The sequence below is a fragment of the Pholcus phalangioides genome, unplaced genomic scaffold, assembly GCF_987345545.1.
Source record: "Pholcus phalangioides strain wild (caught in Gottingen) unplaced genomic scaffold, Ppha-v1.0 ptg000042l_1, whole genome shotgun sequence".
In the NCBI taxonomy this organism is placed as follows: Eukaryota; Metazoa; Arthropoda; class Arachnida; order Araneae; family Pholcidae; genus Pholcus; species Pholcus phalangioides.
This window is the reverse complement of record NW_028301628.1, coordinates 29,333,837-29,360,086: the sequence shown is the minus strand read 5'-3', so window position 1 is coordinate 29,360,086 and position 26,250 is coordinate 29,333,837. Positions and strand designations below refer to the sequence as shown.

General features: G+C 35.2%; 1 protein-coding gene across 1 annotated transcript; it reads right to left on the bottom strand.

Annotated features, from left to right (window-relative positions):
- Positions 1-2,812: 2,812 nt before the first annotated feature.
- LOC149064760 (E3 ubiquitin-protein ligase KCMF1-like) lies at positions 2,813-25,196 on the bottom strand. The gene is made up of 7 exons (XM_089254734.1): positions 24,929-25,196; positions 13,559-13,726; positions 12,131-12,270; positions 10,406-10,504; positions 8,946-9,099; positions 7,421-7,712; positions 2,813-3,845 (listed from the first exon to the last, which is right to left on the bottom strand). The coding sequence occupies exons 1-7, from the start codon at positions 24,942-24,944 to the stop codon at positions 3,251-3,253; spliced, it is 1,464 nt and encodes a 487-aa protein (XP_089110860.1). The 5' UTR covers positions 24,945-25,196; the 3' UTR covers positions 2,813-3,250.
- Between the last annotated feature and the right edge of the window lie 1,054 nt (positions 25,197-26,250).

The window sequence follows — 26,250 nt, the reverse complement described above, 5'->3', positions numbered from 1 at the left end:
AAAGACCTAGCACCATAGCCTTGCCACTAAGCCTAAGGTTTAATGTAAACAGGGCTCCCACTCAAAAAATTAGAAAAGGATGGGGGAGAATACCCCCTAATGTGATCAAAAGTAAAAGAGATTTTGACCAGAGATTTATATGAAAAAGCAGAAAAAGAGGATTTGGATAGCTGCCAACTTTGAAGAATGAGAATTAAGGAGGTTTTTGCGCAGTTCCAAATTCCGTTCAAAAACTAATGTGAACAGGATTTTTCATAAAAAAGTAAAATTGTAAAGATTTTTCCTGTTTGCAAAAACGTTTCATTATGCAAGCCATCGCCAACCAGTAGGCTAAATTATGTCATTACTATTCTCAAATTAAAACATGGCAACAAAAAAATTGTTACCTGTCCAAAATGGGACAGGGTCAAAGCAGATAAAGTCATCTCGCCAATTTCGGATGTCGAAAGGCCAAATTGACAATCGCTGTTTGGCAAATTTTGTCTTCACCGCCCAAAAAATAAAATATTTTTTTGTGATACAACACAATTGTAACAATTTACGCTTGTGACTTTTTTTTCTGGGTGGATTATTTGGGAATAATTTTTTTCCACAAAAGTAAGGATTTTTTAAAATCAAAGTTCAGGAAATATAAGAATTTTTCAGGAGTCTGAGAGATGGAGTGAGAATTTGGAAGCCTTCTGGAAAATCCAAAAGAATTGGCAGTTATGCTTTATTAAAATGGGATGTCAATCTACTCGTAAGTGGAAAATTAATGAAAACTCGAGCAGAGATACATTCACTATTCAGTTAGGCTATTTATACTGTATATTACAAATTTAAATTTTTGTAAAAAAAATGAAACTGTTACACACCATATTATTTAACAATCATAAGCACATCAAATATCGATATAATGTTATACTTGCTATAAAAGCACTTGATTTCGGAAAGTTCATTTGTTGACCTAAAAACGGATGAGACAAGCTTTTTTTGCTGAAAATTAGCTCATCACTATAAGTGGGTCCCACCATAAACTGTATTCAAATAAAGGTGCAAATTTCTCTGAGCAACATTTGCCAATAGCAAATACACATAATTTGTCAAAGCAACTAGCATCCCTTTCCTTTACGAAATTTTCCCTATCATTTTGCAGTAACTTATTATCCTGTCTTAATTTCTCAAGAAATTTAGTTTTCTCAGGCACGAGATTGAAAAAGTATCGTAAAAATTCTCCACATATTGAAGACGTTGTTGGGAACTTTCACTTTCTCGCTTCCATTACTGCCTTTCAGTAATGCTCCTTTTAAATGGCATGCACGTAAAAATGCTCCTAGATAGCCCTATTGACATGTGCAAATATTGCGCTAGCATTGGGAATTCCAGCACCCGCTAGACAACTTTTTTCCTTCTTAAGGAAAGAAATGTAGAGCAGTCATTGGTGAAAATTCTTGAAGCGGGTTTTAAACTTGCTTTTTCTATTTCCCATGTGAACGGGGCTTATGTGTACTACCATAAATTGGGGGAGGGGGAAAGAAAAAAAGTTCCTTGGACAATCGAAATCCCTGGATAGCTCTTCTCTAAAATGCGAAAAAGAATCGTTGCTTCACCTAATAATATAATGAATATTTATTTTGCAGGTATATATATTTTCTCACATGCCAATACTTAAAAAAGTCATTTATGATCAGGAATTATCACTTGCAACATTCTCAGCGACTAGAATATTTCGAACAAACTCCAATCAGCCTTTCAACTTAAAGCGCGTCCGGCAACCCCTGGTGCAAATAAAATCAAAACAAAAAAATGAAACCACATAGCATTGGCTTTGATGCAGAAAGAATAAAAAAAATTAGCAACACCACAAATAAAGAAGTTTTCAAAAGATTCAATTTTGAAAAATTGAGAAATGTACTTAAAGTTTCACAAATAGCCTAAAATTTGAGATTACCAGCATGAAATTGGCCCACGAGTCTGAGATTGTGACACCACTTATATTCATTTCCACCCCCCCCCCTCATTCAATGAAAAATCACTGAATTTGTGACTAAAGCTTACATAGTATCCCCAAAGCAGAATGTTTAGCACTGTTCTGCAAAAAGCCCTCCGCTGACTAGAAATGTTCTGAGGTAAAAATCCCCATCCATGTAATAGTGTTTTTTGCACTTCTTAAAATTCTTCCGAATTGTTCTGTGATGTATGTCACAGAACATTCACAGATTTTAGCACATTCTGCTTTGGGGCATAGTATTAACCTGCACGTGGGGTGCACAATCTTTTAGGTCCACAGGCCAGAAACTTAAAGAATGATCATATATACACATGGACTGTATTTTACAGGAAATCCCAGTAATTTTGGCCATCCCAAATTTTTTATAAAATGGACTTATTTTCAAAGACTTAATGAAGAATTTTGTGATTATTTTTATGACTTACAAATTATATTACAATTTGTGATCAGTGATTTTTCAGCAATCTTAGCAATAGTTAACAATTTTATTTGCCTTCAACAATTTTTTTGGCCATAATTGACAACTTTATTTGTCTGACTGTAAATGGCTACTTTTTTTTGGTGGTGCCCCTTATTTTTATGAAAGAAATATGGCCAGCCTAGATATTCATCTTGTTGCATGCATTGATACTTTTTTACTGGAACCGCTTTAGCAGGCCGAAGGGTACCCCTTGACAGGTTGCATTTGACCCGCGGGCTGGAGGTTTGTACACCTGCTATTAACGTTTCAACTGAAAATGAACAGATTGAAATCGAAAAATATCTCGAAGTAGATCCACCAATAACTCGCCGGAATATATGTTTAAAAAAAAAGGCATAGTATAATTTTTTTCAGTTTATTTTTGATTTTTTAAAGCATAACTTTTTTTTAATTTAAAGCATACAAGATATTACAAGTATGTAAGTAAAATGTCGCTAGGCTTGCAACAAACCATTCCATTCAAACAAAATGGGGGATTTTTCCACATGTTGGAAAAAAATATTTTTCGATATAATTTTTCATAAATATTCAGATTATTTGTCGTATATGGCTGCACTTTTTTTTCTCTTTTCCGACGAAACAAAGAAAAAAAACAAAACAGCAATCAATCAACAAAAGAAAAGGCATACTTCGGTGTTAATTTGAAGTCTAACGGACAGCCCCCTTTTTTCTTTCTCACAAAGCAAAAAAAAAAAACAAAAGAAAAGTTCATAATATCTTTCAAGAAGGGTTCTAAAGACTCCCTCCCACACAAAACGGAATCAAACGATGAGCGAATCTCAGTGAGGCGGAGGTGGTTCAGTGGTTTTGTTTTTTTCATCTACTTGACGATGCGGTTTTCGTCTACTTGGGGAAGAGCTCTCCCGGTTACCAGTCCGACCGATCTGGCGATTACCACCAGTGTGGCTCTCACGTGGGGAATTACGCAAAGCATTACTTCCACGGTTGTTCAGCGAGTTTGGGTTGTTCAACATGCCGCCTCGGCTTGATGGCCTTCCATATAATGCCCGCATGGGAGGATTCAATGCATTCTGCAGTTGACCAGCTTCCTGGTTGACATTATACTGCACGTGATTCATATCACCGGCAGCAGGTTCAACTTCGTTTATGGCACTTACTGGATCATTACCAGCAACATCATCAGAATTTGACCTCGCGGCCATGGCAGCCACAGACGAAGCAGAGGGCGATGCTGCCAGAAAGGATTCACTGTCGGAGAACAGCCCCAACTTCCTGAATATCTCATCCCAATCTTCCGAGTCATAATCTTGTCCGAGTGAGCTCAACAACAGTTCTTGAACAAATAAGCTTCGGTCAGCACGCTCGACATCCAAGGCTTGCAACTCATTTTCGCTAAGGACTGGTTCTGTACATCTAAAGAAAATATATACATATACACATCAACTCAAGTAAAAGCGATAAACTATACAAAAACAAACATTCAGCGATGTTTCTAATAACAGTATGAATGCCTGGAACATTTAATGAGAAACACACAAAAAAAACACCATCTTCACAGGAAATATATCACACCATGTTTGGAATGTCAAAGCAGTTTTGGAATTCAATATGCTTCTGATATTGTTCTATGAGTATGATTATTTATGTATGTGACGCTTCATTAAACTACACGTGTCTCTCGCTTTACACAATAAATTGGTTCTAGAAAATGATCCCACAAGACCAAATCACGTAAAATGAATGGAATTTAACATGGTTAAGATAAGAATAGTTAGTGGGTAGTTTCTTCAAGGCAAAAAAACATCCAGCAGTAAAATATTTTTTGTGAGTTTATTTAATTATCCAAAAAATTATATAAATTTATTTCAAAAACTTACTCTTGATGAATGAATTTTATTGAAAATTTTTTTACTTCTGCCCGTCCTCAATCAGATGACGAATAGATTGCTCGTTCTACCAAGAGAGGATGTGATGATAGGCTGATTATGTTTCAAATGCAACAGTCAAGATTCAGGTTTTTTTCTTTGTTTCCTCTATAAAAATTACTATAGCGAGCCAAAGAATTCTGTGTGAATATCTTACAAATGGAACGATTCTAATCACATCAAGATCATTTTCTCAGATCACAAATTTTGATGACATTGTCTATGCAGATGTGCCAACTTTTGAAATCCGGAAATTCTTCCAAGATTCCCCCCGACACTCATAGACTTGATCAAAAAAAATTTCGAAAAAAAAAAATTAATTAAGGAAAAGTTACATTTCTCCTCCCCCCCCAAGGCAGGTTCTGCATTGTCCCTGAACAGAATATAATTCCATATCAGTCTTTCCATGCAGAGTAGAGAAATCACATCGATAATCTTGGGTATATTAAGTTTTCTATTTAGCTTTATATAGCTTAAAGTTTTATATTTTCTTTCTGAAGATGTTTAATCGGAAGAAACAATTAAAAAAAATTCAAATTACAAAGCTGTCGACGAAAAAACATATTTACCGCACGGCTGTTGATGGAATACAATAACGATTATACAGGAATTTCGGCAACCAAGGTCATGTCCTTGATAAATGATTGCCGATAAACGCTACGAAAACGAAGTAGCGTCTTTGCCAGTTGCTTAAATGCGATCACACACTTTTTTAAGGCTGCTCGATGGAAATGACTACGGCTGTCCTCTATGGGTGTTTTCTCTAACGACTACAGTAATTATTGATGCCCGACAACGTGAAAGCTCGCGTAAAATCTGATTTTCCGCCAAAATCCGGAGAAATTTTAACAAATCCGGGGAGCAGGAGGAAGGATGAAAAATCCGAAGTCTCCCACCTAAATCGGGAGAGTTGACAGGTCTGGTCTATGTTACCAGAAGATGTTTATTAATGATTCCTGGTGAGTTGTATTTGAGGTTTCATCCACTACATTCGCCTCATCCTCAAATCGAACAGATTTAACAATGTCATAAATTTAATTTTCAAGCTCATTTTCAGATATAAAATCATTAGAATCAATCTCTAGGCCAAATTATACAGGTTGTGATTTTTGAAAAGCGAGATCGTGCAAAGTGAGAGATATTTGCACTGTTAATTTTTTTGGGTGAGAACAATGTGGTGGGGAAAAAGTGTTTTAACATGTAATTCAATATGTTGCAACTTTTCTAAGCTGAATAATTTTTGTCTAATAATAATCCCCCTTGAGTTATATTATTCACCTAATGATGGCTCAAGTTGGGGTAATGTATGTTAATCATTATTTCTCATCTCTATTTGTCTTACCCAACATTAGCATGTCAAATTTTTCCATAGCTTAAGAGAATACAGGTCAATTACTCTGCGTAGACAAAGCCATGAGTTTAAAATACATCATGTAATATCAGATATCTTACTGTTTTAGGTAAGGTGGTTGCATAATCCAATTAACCCTTTAATCTAATTTATATTGACCCACTGGAAGGACTTGTAGTTCCTTGGAGTCGGTGTCTGTGCCATCATATATAATGTCATTTTTTGTATCTTTCTCAGTTGTTTTGATTGTATGTTTTATGTGTTGTTGCTCAGTCCAATAAATAAATAAAAATAAATAACCAGTTCAGCTTTTACACACAGTGCACTAGATAAGCTAACTCCCAGTTATCTGACCAATGAACTTACAATTTTGAATCCAGCAGATGACACAGTCTTGAGATTTTTCAATTTTTTTTCATTTAAGGTATAAATATTTATAAACTATAGATCATACACAAGTTTTATTTATCAATATGGACAGCACAGACCTGACATTCATAGTTTAGATTTCTTTCTTAGCAGTAAAAAGTGGTGACATTCCTTTGGATTTATTTATGCATTTACATAGCACAGATATGCCAACTTTTGGAATCTAGAAATCCTGAAATTCTCCAGAGAGGAAGGGGCTGTTCATCAAGTGCTGCATGATTTTTTTGCCTATGATTGTGTGCCAACTCTAGTTTATTCTTTATCCCCCTAAAGCGTACACCAAAAATGACATACATGCAGTTAATGCTCATAATGTTTCCACTAAAATCGATGGTGTAAAATCTAACTTTTGGAGATAATCTGGAAAATTTTCCAATAATTCCAAAGAGGGAGAAAGGGTTAAAAATCTCAAGTCTCCCACCTAAATTTATAGAGCTAGTTAGGTCCGAGTGTATTAGGGTCTACTGTTGTCATTTCTTTCAAATTTTGTGTATGCTTTTCTTCCTCCTTCTTGAGAAGTATTAAGGGGATTTAATTTTGTGGATATTTTTATATAGTTTAACAGTAGTAGTTACGATTTTAATTTTTTGGGGTTTTTTTTTAGAATTTCACCAACAACATGCAACTTTTTTGAAACTAAAATTTACCCCATTTTGTGTCATAAAATTCATTTAAATCGTTTTAATAAGAAATTCTATTGTTATAAAGAATGTAATACTTTGGTGCAAAGACACACATAGTTTCAAGAATTTGAACAAGTGGTGTTTGAAAAAGATGTTCCTCATCTGACAAAAAATACAGTTTTCAGAAAAGAGAATTTTAATAGAAATTATTAACATATATAATGCCTGACAGCAGTTTATATTGAAATATCTTAAAAATACTTCTAGTGCAGGTAAAACAAAAAGTCAGATGCAAAAAATTTTATAGTATTTAAAAATGTTTTTGGGCAATTTTGTGTTACCATCAGGAGAGTTAACTTGAAAACCAAATATTTATACCTTCACTATGAACATTATTTAACTACATATTCTGTTCATGATGCATACATATTCTAAAAGTGTTTACTTTGCACATTATAAGATTAATTATAGATATCACTCATAAAAATATGAAATGAACATGATAAAATATGAGGAATAGTAATATCATAAAGAAAGGAAAGGGAGATATCAACCACTGAGGTAGTGATGGTATGGTGATTTGTTTGAACAGATCGTAAATGATGCATTTTAATTTAATCAAAAATTTAAATGGCATTTCACAACATGGCAAGCTTTTACCTAGATAACAGGAACTGTGGTCCAGCATTGACCGAGGAGAGACTAGAAGAAGGCTCTAAGGACGCAGCATAATTGGACTGAAGGGTAGCATTTGTAGCATTAGATGCACCTGAGACACTGGTACCAGTGGCCGCAGCCTGACGACGGGGAATTCTCTCCAGCTGTTGGCGGGCAACCTGTGCCTGCTGACGTTCCATGTGCAGTTGCATCTGCAACTGTTGTAGTTGAGAAGTGGTGCTGGACTGAGCTAGATTTGCTGAGCGCCTGACATTGGATAATTGAGATAAGAGTTCTGAAAATATAAATGTACAACCATTGTGGGATATGACTTGCACAAAAATAAACAATCAAATTTTAACATTTATTAAATTCTTTTCAAACAAATATTACCATCTTTGTACTATTGGTTAGCATTTATGTTAAAAATCCACAACCATAATCAAAAATAAAAAACTGTGTGCAAGAATAACTGCACTGCAGTCATTAACAATCTATGTGTAGAAGAATCTGGAAGTTTGTGAAAACTTCCACTATAGAGTCTCCAGAGTTTGATATTTAGGATAATCCGAAGTGTTAGGGGAATTTTTCGAAATTCCTTCTCAAACCTCGTTTTTTGCTATATATACCACCGGAATTTCATTTTGTTGGATTCTTCCCAGCATGTGAATAATTTCAGCACTAAAGTGTCTTGATACTTAGGCTGGGAAATTCAATGGTCCCCCAATGACAATTTTTCCCAGTCCCTCTGCAGTCAATTTAGAGTGAAAAATAACATCCATATCAAGTCTCAGAAACACAAGAGCCACTTTTAGCCTCCTTTCATAATGAAGCCATCGTTCTTAGCAGCCCTGATCTTAATGAACTGAGCAGTTCAATTGAGAACAAAATAGGTAAGAGTAAGATATGAATACATGGGTTTAAGCTTCTCCCTCTTAAAAAACTGGTTCCTATTATTTTATTGGATAATCAGAGTTTTCAATAATCCGAGGTAGCCTCGGTCCCATTCATCTCAGATTATTAAGACTCTACTGCACATATTTGTATGCCGGAGGTTAAGGGCACTATGTCAATTTTTGTCAATATTAGGATAACGCCATTAATTTGCAGTACTTTTGTTACACTACACATAGTTACAGGACACCAAGTCCTTATTCCAAAAAATAACAGATATTCACTTCATAAAACAAGCAAGCTCTACATTTAAGTGAATTTTATTCATCATGTCAACAAACACACTGCATAAAACGAAGGAAATTCATCCAAGGGATCACTGTCGATCCATACTGGTAGACAATAATTTTTGGGTTAATTTTCAAGCTCGAAAAGTAAATAATAAACTAATTATAATAAAAAAAATAAAATAAACAAAATAAAAAAACGCACGACAAAGAAATCATCTATGAATATGAGATACATTGAAATATGGGAAAAATATATTGAATATTAAAGACAGCTTTCAATATCATTATGGAGAAAATTATACAAAAGAAAAGCATGGGAACACAGAAAAGGGTACTCAAAATACCTGCAATGGGATCCATTGAATCTCTAGTATTTGGTGAAAGTGAAGAGAAACCACAACCTGAAGAAAACTGCATCTGTGATCGCCGTGGTCGTGAGGTATTCATACCTCGACCAGAATGGGGTATTCGTCTGTGCCTTGAAGTCGATGGCTCTTCATAAAATAGTTAAGGTAATAAATGCAAATATATATAATGAAATATTGCTAATAAAAATTAATTCTAGCATTTCAAGAGCTCGTAATGATTTCCATGAATAAATTTTACCTGACTTTTCCAGTCAAAATTTTAAATTTCAGATAGCAATATTTAAATTGAAAGAAAAAGAATTATGACCAAAAGGATGCAATTGATATATAAGATAATTTTTTTCATGATTACTCAATACATTCATACATCTTTTTATTCAAATCAGTAATTGTTTTTTTATTTCTTAGCTTAATGGTTTCAAGGACACTCAACACCAAAAGTTTCTTTTCTTTCTCCATAATATTTTTTATCTGATTTTGTACTTCATTTTCCCCCTCCTTTTTCATTTGTTAAAAACAAAATACTGATTATGGATAACTTTACACTAGCATTTCAAGATTAATTTATATCAGCAAACACTTCATTCATGTTATACGAAGAGAGACATATATGTGATTATTTGTGAAGGTTTTCCAAATTTATTGAAAAGACCTGATTCAGGAGATTCATTACTGTGTGAAAGAGCAAGAACAATTCTGCTAACTTGCACACCCTTAGAATAATCTTTGTTGAGATAAGTTGAAGGGAAAAGTGGTTTTGTTGAACTGTATTAGGTGGTTATTCAACACTCTCATGAATGACTAATAAAAATCAAATCAAATTTAAAGAAACTAAGGTTCAATCAGGCAAAGACTATTCTTTTAATTTGATTTTACAGAGGCATTGGAAATTTTAAAACACAAAAACTACTTTAACAAAATAAAATTATGTCAAACTTGAAACCCTGTCCTAATTAGGTCCCTCTTACAACAACGAACAAAAAAATTAATTAAATGACTTTACTACTGCCAACAGGGAGAAACATTCTGGATGTGCAAAAATGATCAAGCTAAACAAGCAGCATTTATTTATGATTCAATCAATCAAATAATAACAGTTTTTATTATGTTCGTTGCAGAAGGTATCATCTGATATATCTTGATGTCAATCGTTGGTGTTGGAGTAACATCAAGTCGATACACAAACCTTGGCCACTTAGCTGAAGAAAATCTTATACATCAAATCATAGATTATTTAATTTGAGAATGTATCTATGCCATTAAACTTCGAACAAAATTCAAACATACTCCACAAAAATTACTAGATACATGTCCATAAAAAATATTTAGTCCAAAAAACATTTAACATGAAAGTACATTAAACATATCACGGGCCACAAATTTTAATAAATTGCCATCAAAACAAATAAAATTATTAAAGTAAACTAGAAGGATATTAAATCTCTACTCCTATGATCTAAAGCTAAATGAGCAGAAAAGTCATCTGTCACGTGATTCGGCTCTCCACCGGGTTGGGAAGCACATATTGGGCATACCTAAAAAAGAAAGAGAAAAAAATTAGATGAGACTGAACTTTTATATAGAAATAATCAAATAATGCCTTCAAGGCAGGGTTTGGCAAATGTCAGGCTGCCATGGTGACTAAAAGATTAGCATGGGTATATGAAATTTTTTATGTGTGGTTCCTAAACTGGATTCTGATGACAATACAGTATTTTTAAAATTTATGTCAGTGCACATTCTATGGCTACTAGTATGAAAAGGTTATGGAGTCCAGGGTGCTTGGTTGCCATGGCAAATACAAAATTGGAGCTGGCAACTATATATATGTGATCACTAAATTTTAACCTGGGGACAACACAATTTTTGAAAGTTTCACAAGCACGTTTCCCTGCACGGCAAAGGGTCACCTAGATTGGCTCATACAAAAAATTTGGTTGACATCTAATTTTTTTTTCCTTTGATTTTTCAAGCTGAAGTCATAGAATAGCCACAAAATAGAAGGCAACAGATTCCTACAATTCTCTGTTGATTGGTCATTTCTCACCGAATCTCTTATCTTAAAAAAAAATCCATGATTGATTTTTTCAAAGGAATCACTCCAAGTTACCATTAGGGGATGTAGTGCAATAGGTATAGCCACACTGGACAACATTTACTGAAATCGAAATGAAAAATATATACAATAGGACCTAAATTGACTAAAGTTAGGGTTATCCAAGGTGTGTTTCATTAACCATTTGACTGGGAAAGGATGTATATATCTGGTCAAGAAAACTATTTTATCACTGACAAGCCCAGATATTTCATATATCTGGTTTCTCAATGGAGCACATTTTCTCATCCCCTTCACTTTGCACCTGTTGAGAATCTGAAGTCTAGGCCTACTTCATTAAAAAAGATATGGCATTTTAGAGGGAGGTTCAGTGATTTCTGCTGTGCCAGTCAAAAGGATAATTGATTTTGAAAAAGTTAAGTAAAAATGCTTTGTATTGCAACAAATTGCTTCAACAATCACCTCAACATATGTAGAGAGAGTTTTACATATTATATGCAATTGTACTGCTTTCAAAATATGCATAACAATATTTGAAATTTTGTAAATTGCGATTAAAGTATTTTAAAATAATCTTTGCAGAAACACATCATTCACACCACATATTTTATTTACTCTTATAATCAAATAAGGCCTATATTATCAGAGCCTTTTGATTATTCACAGCAGGTTCAGTCCACATTAGTTTAGTCAATTAGGATCCATCATCCTATACATAGAATGTTATATTTTTTGCAATGAGCCTTTAGCTGACTGAAAACGTTCTATGAAAATTCCCATAATGGTTTGTTCTCTACAAAGAGATAAGTTCTTAATAATTATTTTCTTAAAATTCTTCTCAAGACTGTTGAGCAAATGTGTTACAATTTTTGGTATATTCTTTCTATGGCAAACTCTTATTTTTTAAATACTAAAATAAAATGACTGTGCTTCAAGTATGAAAGTACAAATATTAAAACAGTGGGATGGGGAGGAACTATAGACAATATTCAGCTACCTATAATCTGCACTAAGAAATTCATGTTTTCCAACCTACTAACTCTTATGTAGACTAACTTTTTCTTTCATATAAATACGTATGAATATAATCAAAGTTATTGCATACCACTTCCATAGATGAATCAGAATGTTCAGCAGATACATGCTCTGTCAGAGTAGCTTCAGTAAAACCCATTTTCCCACAGAAGGGACAAGTGACAGATTGGGGATGTTCCACAGACACTGCTTCACCACCATAATATAAATCTGAAAAACGCATTAGATAAGTAAATACTGGGACAGAAAAATATAATGAAAAACTCTGCAAACAATGAATCATAATTTCTTGAGGTGAGATGGTCTATTTTTTTATGATTAATATTATCTGCCATTTGGATCATTATGACCCTTATTTTCCTTCATAAAAAATGCAAGCTTACACTCAGGTATATATACAGACCATATTATAAATATATATCTAAGACAAAAGACTGAACAAAACATAAGTGATATAAAGTCCCCCCACCCCCCGTATTCACGATTTTTTTCCTTTATTAGAAAAGTTTTTTGCAACACTCAGAAATCGTCATTCATGTGTTTTGTTTACAAAATTTGAGTTGTGCATGTTTAAGACGGCTCATTTTTGAATGAATCGCTAATGACATTATTGTCATCACTAGAGCCATGGCAGCTCCTGAGAGAGAAACACCTGGGGTTGTCCGAATGGCATGCCCACTTTTGGTCCGAATTAACCTTCCGCCACAATGTGCGTTCCACGACACAACCATTTCTACAGAGCCAACTGAAGAGATTATAAAATACATTGTCACGTGAGTGAAACAGGTGGGTGGAGCAGGGTTCAATGATATGGATATAGAAGTCGAACAGCTAATAGCAATTCAAAGAACCGAGCAATTCAGTACTGACCGAGAAGAAATTAATGCAGTTGACTGCTCCTAAGTGGTACCAGATGAAGATCAAGATAAAGAAGCAGACAACACAAGTTCACCATGAATAACATAGCGGAAGAGCTTCGCAAGTTCAAATCAGCAATAGATTGTTTTCATGACAGATCCCTCTATGGTACGTTCTTCACATGTAGAAAAATTGATAGAAGAAGCAGTCATCATATTTCAACATACTTGATGATATGAAGAAGAAACAGCAAACAGAAATCATGTTATTTCAGAAAACATCGGGAACAATCGCTGCACCCTCTTTTACATTCCCTTCTACATTTGCTTCATCCTACTCTTCTCATGCTGTTCAATAAACAGATATACCTATGGTTTTGGTTATTCACGGATTTCTGGTATTTGCGGTCACCCCTGGAATGTAACGCCAGCGAAGAATACGCATAATTAAAAATACATATTAAAAATTATTGTTCTACTACTTTCTCATGTGGGTTACACCGGGGGGAAAAAAATTCATACATTTTTTAAGATACGCGTAGAGGTCAACTAACAAATCTGGATTAAAAATTACTTCAACCATCCAAAAAATAAATACAACTTTTGTCACTTGATAAATGAACTGAAATGTATGACCTTACCAAAATCTGATCTAGTAAGAATGCACTGCATCGGATGGTCAGCATTATGACGCGTTGTAGATGCCCCCATTTCATAACAAGTGGCGCAAAGATCATAATCATAGCATATCAAGCATTTATAACGTTTTCCTCTAAAATTTCCCTTGAGGCAGGAATCACAGCTAACACCTAAGATGATTGAATACATTGAAACATTATCAACACAATTCTGAATATAGAATCTTTCATTACAAACACTGATCTTTTATTTACAACCCCACTGAGTTTTAGACAGTGAACAAAGTTCAAAGCATCAAACACAGAAGCATTATACACGAGTACCCGAAGACAAATAATCAGAAGTAAAAAAAAAAAAAAAAAAACGATTGAGAAATGCAGTAATTATTGAGATTTTTACATAAACAGCAGCACTGAAAAATCAGACATAACACTAGACACACTCAGAATGTTAGGTACACACTTTTTTTCAGACTATGCTATGAAGCTGGGCTTTTAAGGTCTCAGCAATGGGAACAGTCCTGGTTTTCATTCATTTATGCATTCCTTAGAATCAGTGATGGTGTTAAAAAATTGTGAAAATATGTTTGTGAAGTTAACAAAAAAAAAATTTTCCGCCACCTTTCCAGGTTAAAATTAGCTTTCATGTGATTTCTATTTTCTTATAAATCACAAACAAATATTACACAGAAAATACCAAATGATCAGAATCATTTCTGGATAGTTAAGATATCCATAGTTAACAAACATTTTAATTAGCGTTTGAATTATTATGATCTTGTTCATAGTCTATTTCATGAAGATAACATTAAACAAAAATATATAGACCACATCAGTGTAAGCATCAGAGCACAGTGGATTGGCTAAAAAAAACATAGGCTATTTATTGATAATATAGCAAACTTGCTAACACATCTCATTCTTTGAGATAATATAATCAAACAAATCAGAAAAGCATTATTTTTAAATTAATAGATTGGCTATCAGATAACTTAACCTCCTAAAAGAATAAATTAATGTACAAATATAAATTTATTGCTTTCATAAGATTTATAATCTAATAAAGTTCACATGCTGAAGTGATGTTTCCGAAAATCGCACAGAATATTACAAATACAAATGCCACAACAGGCAAACTGCCTAATGAGGTGGCTGAAGAAAAGATGTCCATAAAAAATATGGCTGTCAAATATAACTAAAATTTGTATGTAAAATACCTGCATCATTGAATAATTTTTAAAGAAATCTCAATAACCAAGTCACAAGTTTAGTAACCATTTATAATATAGTTCACAATGAACTAACTATATAGGCCTATGAATGACATTAGGTGTTACATTAGTGAAAAGCCTAATAAGGTTTTTAATGTGTTTTATTTGGTGTTAAAATTTGGAAACAGTTTTTTTCCAGGCTATTTCAGATGGTGTCTGATCACAAGTGGAGATAGACTTAAAGGACTTTTTGGGGGGGGGGGAGAGAAAGGGCATGATATTAGTGCATAGGTTTTGAGTATGTCTATGGGGGGTCATTCTAATAAAATTGAAAAAAAAAATCAAAAATAAATTTCAACCAAATTATCCAAAATTTTATTTTGTCAATTGCATTTTTATTATTTTTTTTCATTTATATTCCTTGTTCATTTTTTTTTTTTTTTTGTCAACTTCATCGGGGACAACAGATTTCTAATGAATTTGTTTGTCTTGCTAGAGCACAAGAGGCACTCTCTAAACAAAGTCTTCAGATGAAAAAATTACTGCAGCTTGATGTTGCAACCAAAAAATATCATGATTTTCTTATTTTTATCGTCCCAAACTTATGATCAAACCTTCCTTCTGGTTACTTAATGCCAGGAAAAAAGCATTTTTACCTGTTTTTCTTTCAACACTAATAAAGAAACTATGCATGTTGAAAACATGCCTTTCACAGAAATAATAGAAATCTCTAAGCTTGAACAGGAGGTACGGTGAAAATAATTTTAAGTTATATTTATAAAAAAAAAGTACCCAGAAGGGCACTCGCCTCTTTTTTCCTGAATAAATATAATTTGTGAATTTAATTTACAATTGTAATTGATTTAAAAAGAAGTTCAAGTGATGGCTGTACTCTTCTCTCTCTCTCTTTTAAACACAAAATTTGATAGCTGGCAACTGGTGCGGTAGGATTTGAACTGTTTTCCAAATGTCACAAATGGGGGAAATTTTTTATTTCACTATAAACTATTGATAAAAATATTTAAAATTTGAATTTTAAATATGAAATAAATAAAAGTATACTGATCCTAAAAGTATATATTATTGAAAATACGATCATATTTTTATTTTAAGTTAACCTTTATAGCAGCAATCTCTATATCTCATCTAACCTGGTTCGCTTTATTTTGGCAATCCCAAAATATTTCGGGTTCTTAACCAGTCTCAACTGAAGGTTTTTTAACAACTGGCCGTTGCAAAGATATATTTTGAAAAGAGAGAAATTCAACTGCCCTGGTCCTTTCACTTTCCGGGTGAACGCACTAGACTACTGAGGCACCAAATCTCTTAATCTTTCCCTGGAGCTCATGTACACTGAATGGGACCGCACATGGACGGCCGGACCAGACTCAGGCCAAGCTCACAACTGCTGACGCTGCCACCAGATGGCGACTGCCCCTGCGGGGACAGTTGAATTTTCTCTCTTTCCAAAATATATCTTCGCAAAAGCCAGTTGTTAAAAAACCTTCGTATGGTAGCGGAGAGTGACGTCATCCTTGTATACAGTCTCAACTGGTTATGACAGTATTGTCATGGTCAGGATGATACCAACGACGGCAAATGCTGTCGCACTGATTTTTTTTTTTTTTGTCTTTTTCAAATGGATATGACGGAATAATTTCTCATATAGCTGATGCCACCTGAAAAGCCATCCTTCTACTTTATTATCTTACCACAAGATGGGGTTGGACAATCAATATTTCAAGGTATATATAAGGTCTGTGATTATTACTACACTGCTCAAAACAATTAGGGGAACACATGGTTTTAACAAAATTACGCAAAGATGTATACCGATAAGTAACGTAAAATGAATCATCCATAATTTAAAGCCTAGCAGGAAATGGAAGAAGAAAACTTCATATGCAAATCAAAGTTCATGACGTCAAAAACCAGAAAAAGGAGATAAGGACAGAAATCGGGATGTCGCAGAAACGTCTGTTTTACTGCCGTAACTGCGAAATTCGATTGTGCAGTATTTTTTTTTAAGACAAGGTGACTTGAGGATGTCTCAACAACGTGATTTACAGGAATCCATGGCATGGCGTGTTATAGGCAGACTGGAATCTGGGCAAACACAACGTAGTGTCGCAGACGCTGTTAGAGTCGCCAGAAGTGTTGTTGCAAGGCTGTGGAATCGATTCCAAGAAACAGGAAATGTTAGACGTCAACCAGGGCAAGGTCGGCCACGCACCACTACAGCAACTGATGACCGGTATATAAAGTTAACAGCCCGTTGAAACAGAACATAGAATGCAACGCAGCTGCAAAGACGGTTGCTCTTGGCAACAGGACGAAGGGTGTCCAGCCAAACAGTACGTAATCGGCTTCATGAGGGAGGGTTCTATGCACGTAGGCCAATGGTCTGCATTCCGTTGACCCCACGCCACCGTGCGGCCCGAAGAAGATGGGGCTGCTGAACATCGAGATTGGGAGCAACATGATTGGAGCCAAGTGCTGTTTACAGACGAGTCCCGATTCAGTCTGGAGTGTGACACCCGACGTGTTCTAGTATGGAGGGACAGGGGCACTCGAAATAACCCTGCATTCGTTCGTGAAAGGTCACAATACAGACGAGCTGGTTGGATGGTATGGGATGGAATCAGCATAGGCGAACGTATGGACCTGCATATCATTCGGAATGGCACTTTGACAGCCCGAAGGTATGCAGACGAGATATTGCGACCTCATGTCATCCCTTACGCTGGAGCCCTTTGGAGATTCCTTTGTTTTCCAGGATGATAATGCCCGACCGCATAGAGCTCGTTTGGTGGAGAACATGCTTGAAGCTGAAACAATACAGCGTATGGAATGGCCAACGTGCTATCCTGACCTGAATCCAATCGAGCATGTTTGGGACATGCTCGGAAGAAGCATTGCTGCGCGACCAAGGCCGCCTGTTACTGTCAGAGATTTGCAGATTGCACTTCTTGAGGAGTGGAACAGTATTCCCCAAAGTCTGATCGATAACCTCATCGCATCCATGGCAAACAGGTGTGCAGCAGTCTTAGCTGTTCGAGGAGACCACACGCCCTATTGAAACTCATGCATCATGTCTAAACAGTACTTTTTTTTTATCGTTTACATGTAACCAAATTGTTGCCCTAAATCATCTTTTCATGTTTTTTCCATATTTTCAAAGAATTAAAGCTTAATTCCAAATTTTTTTAAGTCTTTTTTCTGTATTGCGCATTGATACGCGTGTACTATCCATTGTATGCCAATACGTGGCTGTCTCGCACGGTTTGCTTCACTTTTTTGCTTGCTCCCCTAATTGTTTTGAGCAGTGTATATTCCTCAAAGCTGCATTCTAAAGAGCCTTTTTTTAAATTAATTTCCTTGCAAAGATACATCTGTTATATTTTACTCATATATCTTTAAGCAAAGGTTCTGCTGGTATGGATCCACATAAATTCATCAGCAGCATTTCTTATAATCACAAAACATACTATAAATCCAACCCTCACAGTCCCCCACAAGGGTGGGGCTTTACAGAGCTTAAGCCCTGGGGCCAGGAAGGATTCTAATTTTTTGTTTTTTCATGCTGTGAAAACCCCAAGGGCCCTTCTCCAAGATGGGAGGGTCATGCTAATCCTCCTTTACTTTTTGGATGTCATATATATTATGTCTCTCAACACAATTCTCTGTTGTTGATATTTTTTGCAAAGGACCCTCTCCCTAGCAGTGCATTGCATGGATGATTTGACACTTTCTACCACATAAAACACATATAAATACACTTTTCTTGTTTGTAACTTTTCAGTTCAACAAGTTTGCCTTTGTGCATCCCATTTGAAGGTTGTTGGTAATTTTGTAGTTTGATTGTCTCTATTAGGTCATTCAAATTCATTTTTAGCCTTTTGGTTGTATTTGTTTTGACTGCGATAATGGCTGACTGATAGGCCTAAGAAAGCTCTCTTATAAGGAGGTCTGTTGTGTGCTCTAAAGCTGAAAAACAAAAAGAAAACCCTATATTGGTGCTGTAATTGTGATTTTGATTTGTGCCCAGCTCAGTGTTTTGGAACATATTACATACTGAATACTAGAGTAAGAAAATAAAGTTTTCTAAGTCTACCTTATAATTAGTAGCATACAAGGAAAAAATATTCTATTTACATGTCATTTTAAATTTCAATACATTTTTCTTAATTATTTTCCTGCATTCATTTTGAACTCAAACAACTCATGCTGTTATTACATTTATTTATTTTTTATTGTAAACAAATACACACACATTACACAAATACTGGACAATAACACAACACACAAAAAGGAATACAAAAGAAAAAAAAGACATACACATATAACAAATATACACTATGTGGCCCCAAGGGACACTAAGTCCTTCCAGGAAGCCAAAAAGACATCGTATTACAATTTTTTTGCAGCCATTGTGAGCCGCCAAGTATGCAGTGTAGTTATAGAAAAAAACGTATAAGAATTTAAGACATGATGTATAACAGTTCAATGTAAAATGACAATCCATATTTAGTGAAATTTAAACAAGATGATGTGAGTATGTTCTGGGTACAACATTAATACACATAAAAATATATAGTTTTAAGTGAGTTCTATATGTAAAAAAAATTGTTGATTTTATATTTATCTAACTTTTTTATGAATAGTTTCAGATATAGAACATATCATAATTTTGAATGTTTTTTGCATATTTGTAAATTTCATATTTGTGGTTAGTAGTATTTGTAGTTGATTTTTTTGACTAAAATGAATTCATGAGTAGTTCAGGAGCAGTAATGAGAAACACTTTTGAAAAAGATGTTTTTTTTGTTTTCGGCACTACAAAATCATGTTTGAATCTTGCTGTTCTATTTGTTTTTCTCTGAAGCCAATTTTTATTTTTCGTTGCAAAGTTTATCGTTCTGTAAATATTTCCAGTATAGGCCTGTGTTAGCACATTTCTAACCTTGTTATATGTGTTACTTGGTTGTATGATATTACAATGATATGCTCCACCCCACGCACACAAACCATAAGTTATAATTGAGAAAACCCACGCATAAAAGACATCTTTCAAAAAATCCTCCCTTATCAAATACTTGAGTTTGTACAAAAGAACTGTGTAAAATCAAAATGTTTTTGTTATTTTATCGCAATGAATATTCCATTTCAAGTCATCCTGTATTGTTACCTCTAAGTATTCATATTCATACATTCTTCGGATTCCTTGGCAGGTGCAGTTTTGTTGTACTTGAGGATGATATATGAATTTTAATGGGGGATTTCTGTGTCAGACTTTAAGCCTCTCGTTTTAGTAATCTGATATTTGGTCTTTTTGCACGTTCAATTCAAGTTTGTTTGCAACCATCCACTGATTAATATGTCTCAAATCATTTTCTGTCTTTGTTATTAAAGTTGATATGTCGTCATCCTCTATGTACAGAGCGGTGTCATCGGCAAATGAAATTGACCGTTTAGATTCAGTTTACAGAAGTCGTTTATGTAAATGAGAAACTAATTAATTAAAAATTATGTAAACTTCTATTTAGAACACTAATTTTAATTACTTTTATTATTATTTTTTAAATGATGATTTTAAATACACAGCAAAGAAGATGATAAACTGAGTTTTAATGTTTTCATAAAAAATTCGACCAAAAAATATTTTGGTAGCTTCAAACTTCCAAGAAAAGGGAAAAAGTGTATGCATCTTCCAAAAAAAAAGGGGGGGAAGGGGCACAATGGGTAGCACTTGGAGAAATTAAATAATGGCCAGTTGACTGGTTAAAATTCTCTCTTCTTGGCATTGACAAGCCCAGATACTGTTGTAAAGTTTTCTTCTCCTGATAACAAGTTTTCCTTTCCCGTCCTGTCAGTCAACTACCAGTGGGTAGAGATACTTTGCTCACAGTCTGGTAATGGAAAATGAGAGAGGGAGAATGTTTTTTCTTTCTCTTCAAAGGTAGTATACAATTAAGTGTGCAGCATAAACAGAAAATTATAATTTTTCTCTTCATTTTTTAAATTATTGTGTTGGGGAAAAGCATTGCTCACGCAATCGAAAAAAAAAAATCTTAAAAAATATATGTAGCAATTTCTAGAAGGTTTATTGATTTTTACAGTGGCAGTTACTATGTGGATCACGAAAATTTTAAAACTGCTTAAGAGGTTAAAAAGTTATTTTCAAAATTTAAAATGGGCAAAAGTTAAAAATGGACTGGGGACAGCCAGGAGAAGGACATTCCCTTAAGAAAAATTTATTCAAGCAAATTCTAAAAACCTATTGACAAATAAATTATAAATAAAATGGCTACTTGTCAGAAACAGGAATGTAAGTAAAAAGGACGAAAAAAAGTTCAGTGCCAACAATGTTCTGTTAGAATATTTAATGTAAACTGCTAAGGACAAAATTTAAACCAATTTTGTGAGAATGACTCGTATAGGCTACAAAGTCAAACCTCTGTTTAAGGAATTGATGTTCAAATCTATGTCCCCTTGAATAGGAACTCATTTACCCTAAGATACACTATTTAAGGGACAATGTCTGGTCATGGGTGCCCCTTGTTTAGAGGTTTTTCACTGTGTATTAGGTCACCCACACACACCATTAATGGTGGGGAAGGAAAGCAATGCCCCCCTCATGGGCACTGCATCTGATCAGTCAAACACGGAGCAAGAATAGAGTCAAGCTTGAAAAATCACAAAAAAATCTAGGCAATTTTTTTTAGGAAAAAAACTTTTTGAGAAAAAATAGGTCCAAAAATAATGTGTCTCCAAACTTTTTCAGGACATAGCAACCTTCATTCCACATATGCTGGTATGTATTCCAAAAAATTTTATGGAGCCAAGAATATATTTTTTTCTAGTAGAAAAACAGCGGAATCTTTTTAGGTGTTTTTGGACTGTGGTGATCATTTCCAATATAGGTAGAAACACATAAATTTTGGAATTTTTCACATCGTCCTCATTTCAATTTAGTCATCACATGCATAAAATTTTAGGTGCCAATGCTGATTTTTTAGTCACTGTGGTGACCTGGAACTTGTCAAGCCCTTGTCCAGGGCTTGACAAGTTCATACAGTATATAGTCATATACAGTAAATTTTAGGGATTTGGCTATAATACCAGAAGTATCAAAGTTAAGATAACCATGGAGAAATTTACATAACAGGAAGAGTGTAGAGAGGGTGTGGAGATTGAATTTTTTTAAGTTTGGACACAGAAGCAAAAGGCGATCAACAGTTGTGAATGAAACAAGATTTATTTTAGATAGATTTGAGATTTTACCTAAATAACTAGAAGTGTGTATGGGTTCCAGATTTCAGCAACGAAGGGAAGTTTGTGGGGAGATATGTTTCGCAGTAGAGTAGTCTGATATCCCGAATGGAGTGTTTAAGGTTGTGGCAGAAAAAGAAAAGTTTGAAACATTTCTGGATACATAATCAACATGTTTGTTCCAATGTACGTCAGCTGAGATCATGACGCCAAGGTATTTAAAGTGAGAAACTTGGGATAGTTAAATTATTGATCAAATATGAGAATTCAAAAGGAATTAATTTACGGGAAGCTCTCATGAGCACTGTTTTTGAATTGTTGATAGGCATCTGTCATAATGAACACTAGTCATAGATGGAAGCCAGATTGTGTCAGAGAAGTTCTTGATCAGACGCAAGATTAATGTGATAAATTACAGTCATCTGCAAAAAAATCTAGTGGTGAAGTTAAAGATTTTCGGGAGGTCATTGATGTAAATTAATGAAGGGAAGAGAACTGATCCCAAAGGAGTACCAGACTTTTATGAAGGCAGATGGGGAATTATAATCTTCAAAATGGACAAACTGTTTACGATTTTTTAGGAAAGCCTCTAACCATTTAAGTAATTTTAAATTATGGACAAGATATTAGAAAGTTTAAGGAGAAGTTTATCGTGGGGAAAATTTGCAAGATTTATAGAAATCCAGGCAAATGATATCAGTTTGTATGTTTTATCAATGGCTTCCGAGAGGTCATGGATGAAGAGGCCCACTTGAGAGATAGTGGAAATTGTCTAAAGCTGTGTTGATCGAGGGAAAAAAAATTTGAAAATTGATGGAGTCAAACAAGTTAAAAAAAACCAACCAACAGTTCAGCAAGTGAAACAGATTTTACAGGATCTTTTAAAATGTTCTGTACTCTATTGTTTTCAAACTTCTTTTTGAATTTGTTACAACTGATTTTTCATTTTGTAATATCGGAATTTGCAATACATTGCTCCTATTTAACTTTTTTCAAGGATTAGAAAAGTTTTTGTTACAATAATATTTTTGCTATAATGGTATTTGTTAAAGCAGAATTCTACCATAGGCCTATAACTGGAAAGTGATTCTGAGGCAGACATAAATTAATCAGGCTCCAGCAACAATAATTCGGATGGTGATTGGCATGAAATTTCAGTTTGCAACATGTCAGTGCATCCAACTCAACAGAAATAGCTGAATCCATATTTATCAGTCGAGGCTGAAAAACTGTCAAAAACAATCTGTTAGGGAAAATAATTCGTAAGCCGAGGCATTTGTTAGCTGAGGTATCACTGTATAAACAGGCCTAGAAATCTGATTCTTACAAAAAATGATTTTTTTTACTTTAAAACGTTAGATTTTACCGATTTGATTCTTATAAGTGGTTGCTACTGTTTCATTTTACTACCAAATAAAGTTACCGAAGCCACCCAAGTAACCACTCGTAGAAAATTTTAGCTACCAAATTTCACCGTAGCAACCTGCTTTATTGTGAAGCACTGCATTAAGCTACCTCTTCAGGCAATAAATTTTCATACAGTAAAATCCCTTTCAGCGACAATGATGGAAAAAACAAATTTAGAATACCCTGTGAAAGTTACAAATCATTTGCAACTTTCAGGGGGGTTGATGAAAAAGTTTGTTTTTAATTTTTCGTCTGTCCCCTGAAAATATTTTTGACAGAATCTACACTGGAAATAAAGTAGTCAAAGCTCTTTATAGTGACCCCATGTTATATTGACTATTCCATTACAATGTCCAGTAGAATAGGTCCTAATTGTTTTCACATAAAGACTATGGGGTCATTCAAATGTTAAATCAGCATCGAGGGGTTTTGGATTTGCTGACTTTTGATGACAAGGGGGGGAGGGGGGTTTGAAGGTTGCTTATGTCATTATCATTTGGTTATTGGAAGGGTGGGGGTCATTCCCATTGCCTCCCTCTGGATCAGTGCCTGCACGAAGGCAGACATCTTCAGCTGCAAATGGAATGGAGACAAGCATCTTCAGATTTTAAATAGTGGAGACAAAAGTATCTTCACAGATTTTGAATAGAGTGAAAGCAGCATCTTCAGCTGCAAACGGAACAAAGAAAAGTGAATCCAGGACAATGTGTTGCAAAAGCGACCTTACTATGCAGTTGCATTAGATAATTTTTTATTTTTCGAGACAAAATTTCACCACTGAACCAACTTTTGAGAGGGCCAATCATTTCTATTGTCCCCTCCTCTGGGTCTATGCTTGATTTTTCATAGAATGAAAAGGACTATTATAACGAGGCATAACTGCAACGAGAATTAACCGAACTACGGTTTGCCCTAATGTTTCTACAATTTAATGAAGTTGTCGGAGGAAACAATTGTTCCCAAGGGGGGTTTTCAAGAAGGGAGTTGGTGAGGGGGGGTGTATCACAATCTCAAGTAACACCCCACCCTATGAGTGTTCCAAATCAACAAACATCAAATCGCAACGGCTAGGCACCGAATATCCCGTACCCCTGACCCTATCGTCACCAGAGGTCGCCTACACTACAGCTGTTAAGTTCGCATCAGACCGTGACTGCCGTGCAACCTTGAAAACTCATAGGCATTTGGAAAATCTACAAAAACTCAACACATGCATTTATAGGTCATTTAGAACTTAAAAACTCACTGGCAGGATGAGGGGAAAACCCCCTATTCATCCAACGCATGAAACGCCTACGTTATCAATACATGATGCACTCTAGTAAATAAACAAACCTGTACTACGAGATGGAAGCCACATATATAAAAATTTCGCAGCGATTGAAAGTTGCAAATAAAGAAGCACTCGCCGGATATTAAAAAATGATAGCGAATGATAATAGTAGTAGTAGTAATAATAATAACCCCTTGATGAACTACTCACCATCATGCCGAGACATACTACTGCTTAGGGTTGGGCTTAGCGGAATGCCACGTCGGAGTATTTAAAAAAGAATAACGCGCCCTCGGTGCAAATAAAATCACGGGTAATATTCTATAGTCATAGGCGAATTATTAGTTGGATCGATCACATCATAGAGATTCACGCCAATATCGAAAACAACATTACGCTTGCTCTCGCACAACACTATCAATTCCACCATTGGCCCTTCGCTTTGCGCAGCTGCGACGCCCCGTTGCCAAATTGAACTGTCATAAAAATAAAAATAAAATATATCCATTCAACTCATTTCCAGAATGTTCACGTAAAATTAAAGAAAAAAAACACAAAAACATACGACAAGCAAAGGAATAAAAACAAAAAAAACACCAGCAGCAACAACAACAAATATCTTTCTAACACTTGTGTAACTTTAACAATATAGCCTTCTAACTTATTATGCTTATTTCACAAAGGAATTCATTAATAATTATATTCTATGCTTTGTTTTAAAAAAAAGAAAAAAAATATATTGGTCGGCGGCCATTTCTATTCACACTGTATCATCTTATCGAAGCTAATTACCATATTTTTGTAGGTTTGTTACTCGCACTTCGAAGTTGGAACCACAGAAAACCAACTTCAGCCGACCACCACTGTGGCGACGGTGTGGTTCGAACCGGGATATCGCAATGCTAATCCGTCACTATGCAGGGTCGTCTTAAGAGTATCATAGGCCCCCGGGCCAACTGATTTTTCGGAGACCCTACCAAACAAATTCTGGAAAATTTCAACTACATCTCATTTTTGTGAGGTCCCTTTTCGCATGAGGTCCCCGGGCCGTGCCCGGGTGGGCCCATGCCTTGAGACGGCACTGTCACTATGACCACTCGACCACCACAGCGGTGACGCCCGGTACCAATTAACATACCCCGGTAACCATGACTACTGCGAGGTAGTAGGACTGGTATCCAGAGCTGTCTTAACGCATGAGCCTCACCCTTTCGGGGCGGGGGGGGGGGGTCTCAAGAGAAGGAGCGGAGGCTCACAAAATTGAGACCCTGTTGAAATTTTTGAGAATTTGCCAGGTAGGGCCTTATAACAAGCATTACACAGAAACAAACTTTACGCCAGGTTTCACTACACGTACACACACATTCCCGCATGTATCAATTCGTTAGAGGTTCCGCAAAGGAATATGGACGAGGTACATGTGTGGTTTAGTAGTAGTAGTAGGTAGGGCCTTAGAAAAATCACTTAGCCCGGGGCCATGGTGCTTTTAAAACGGTCCGCATGCCCCACCATTATGCAGCCGGACACCCTTT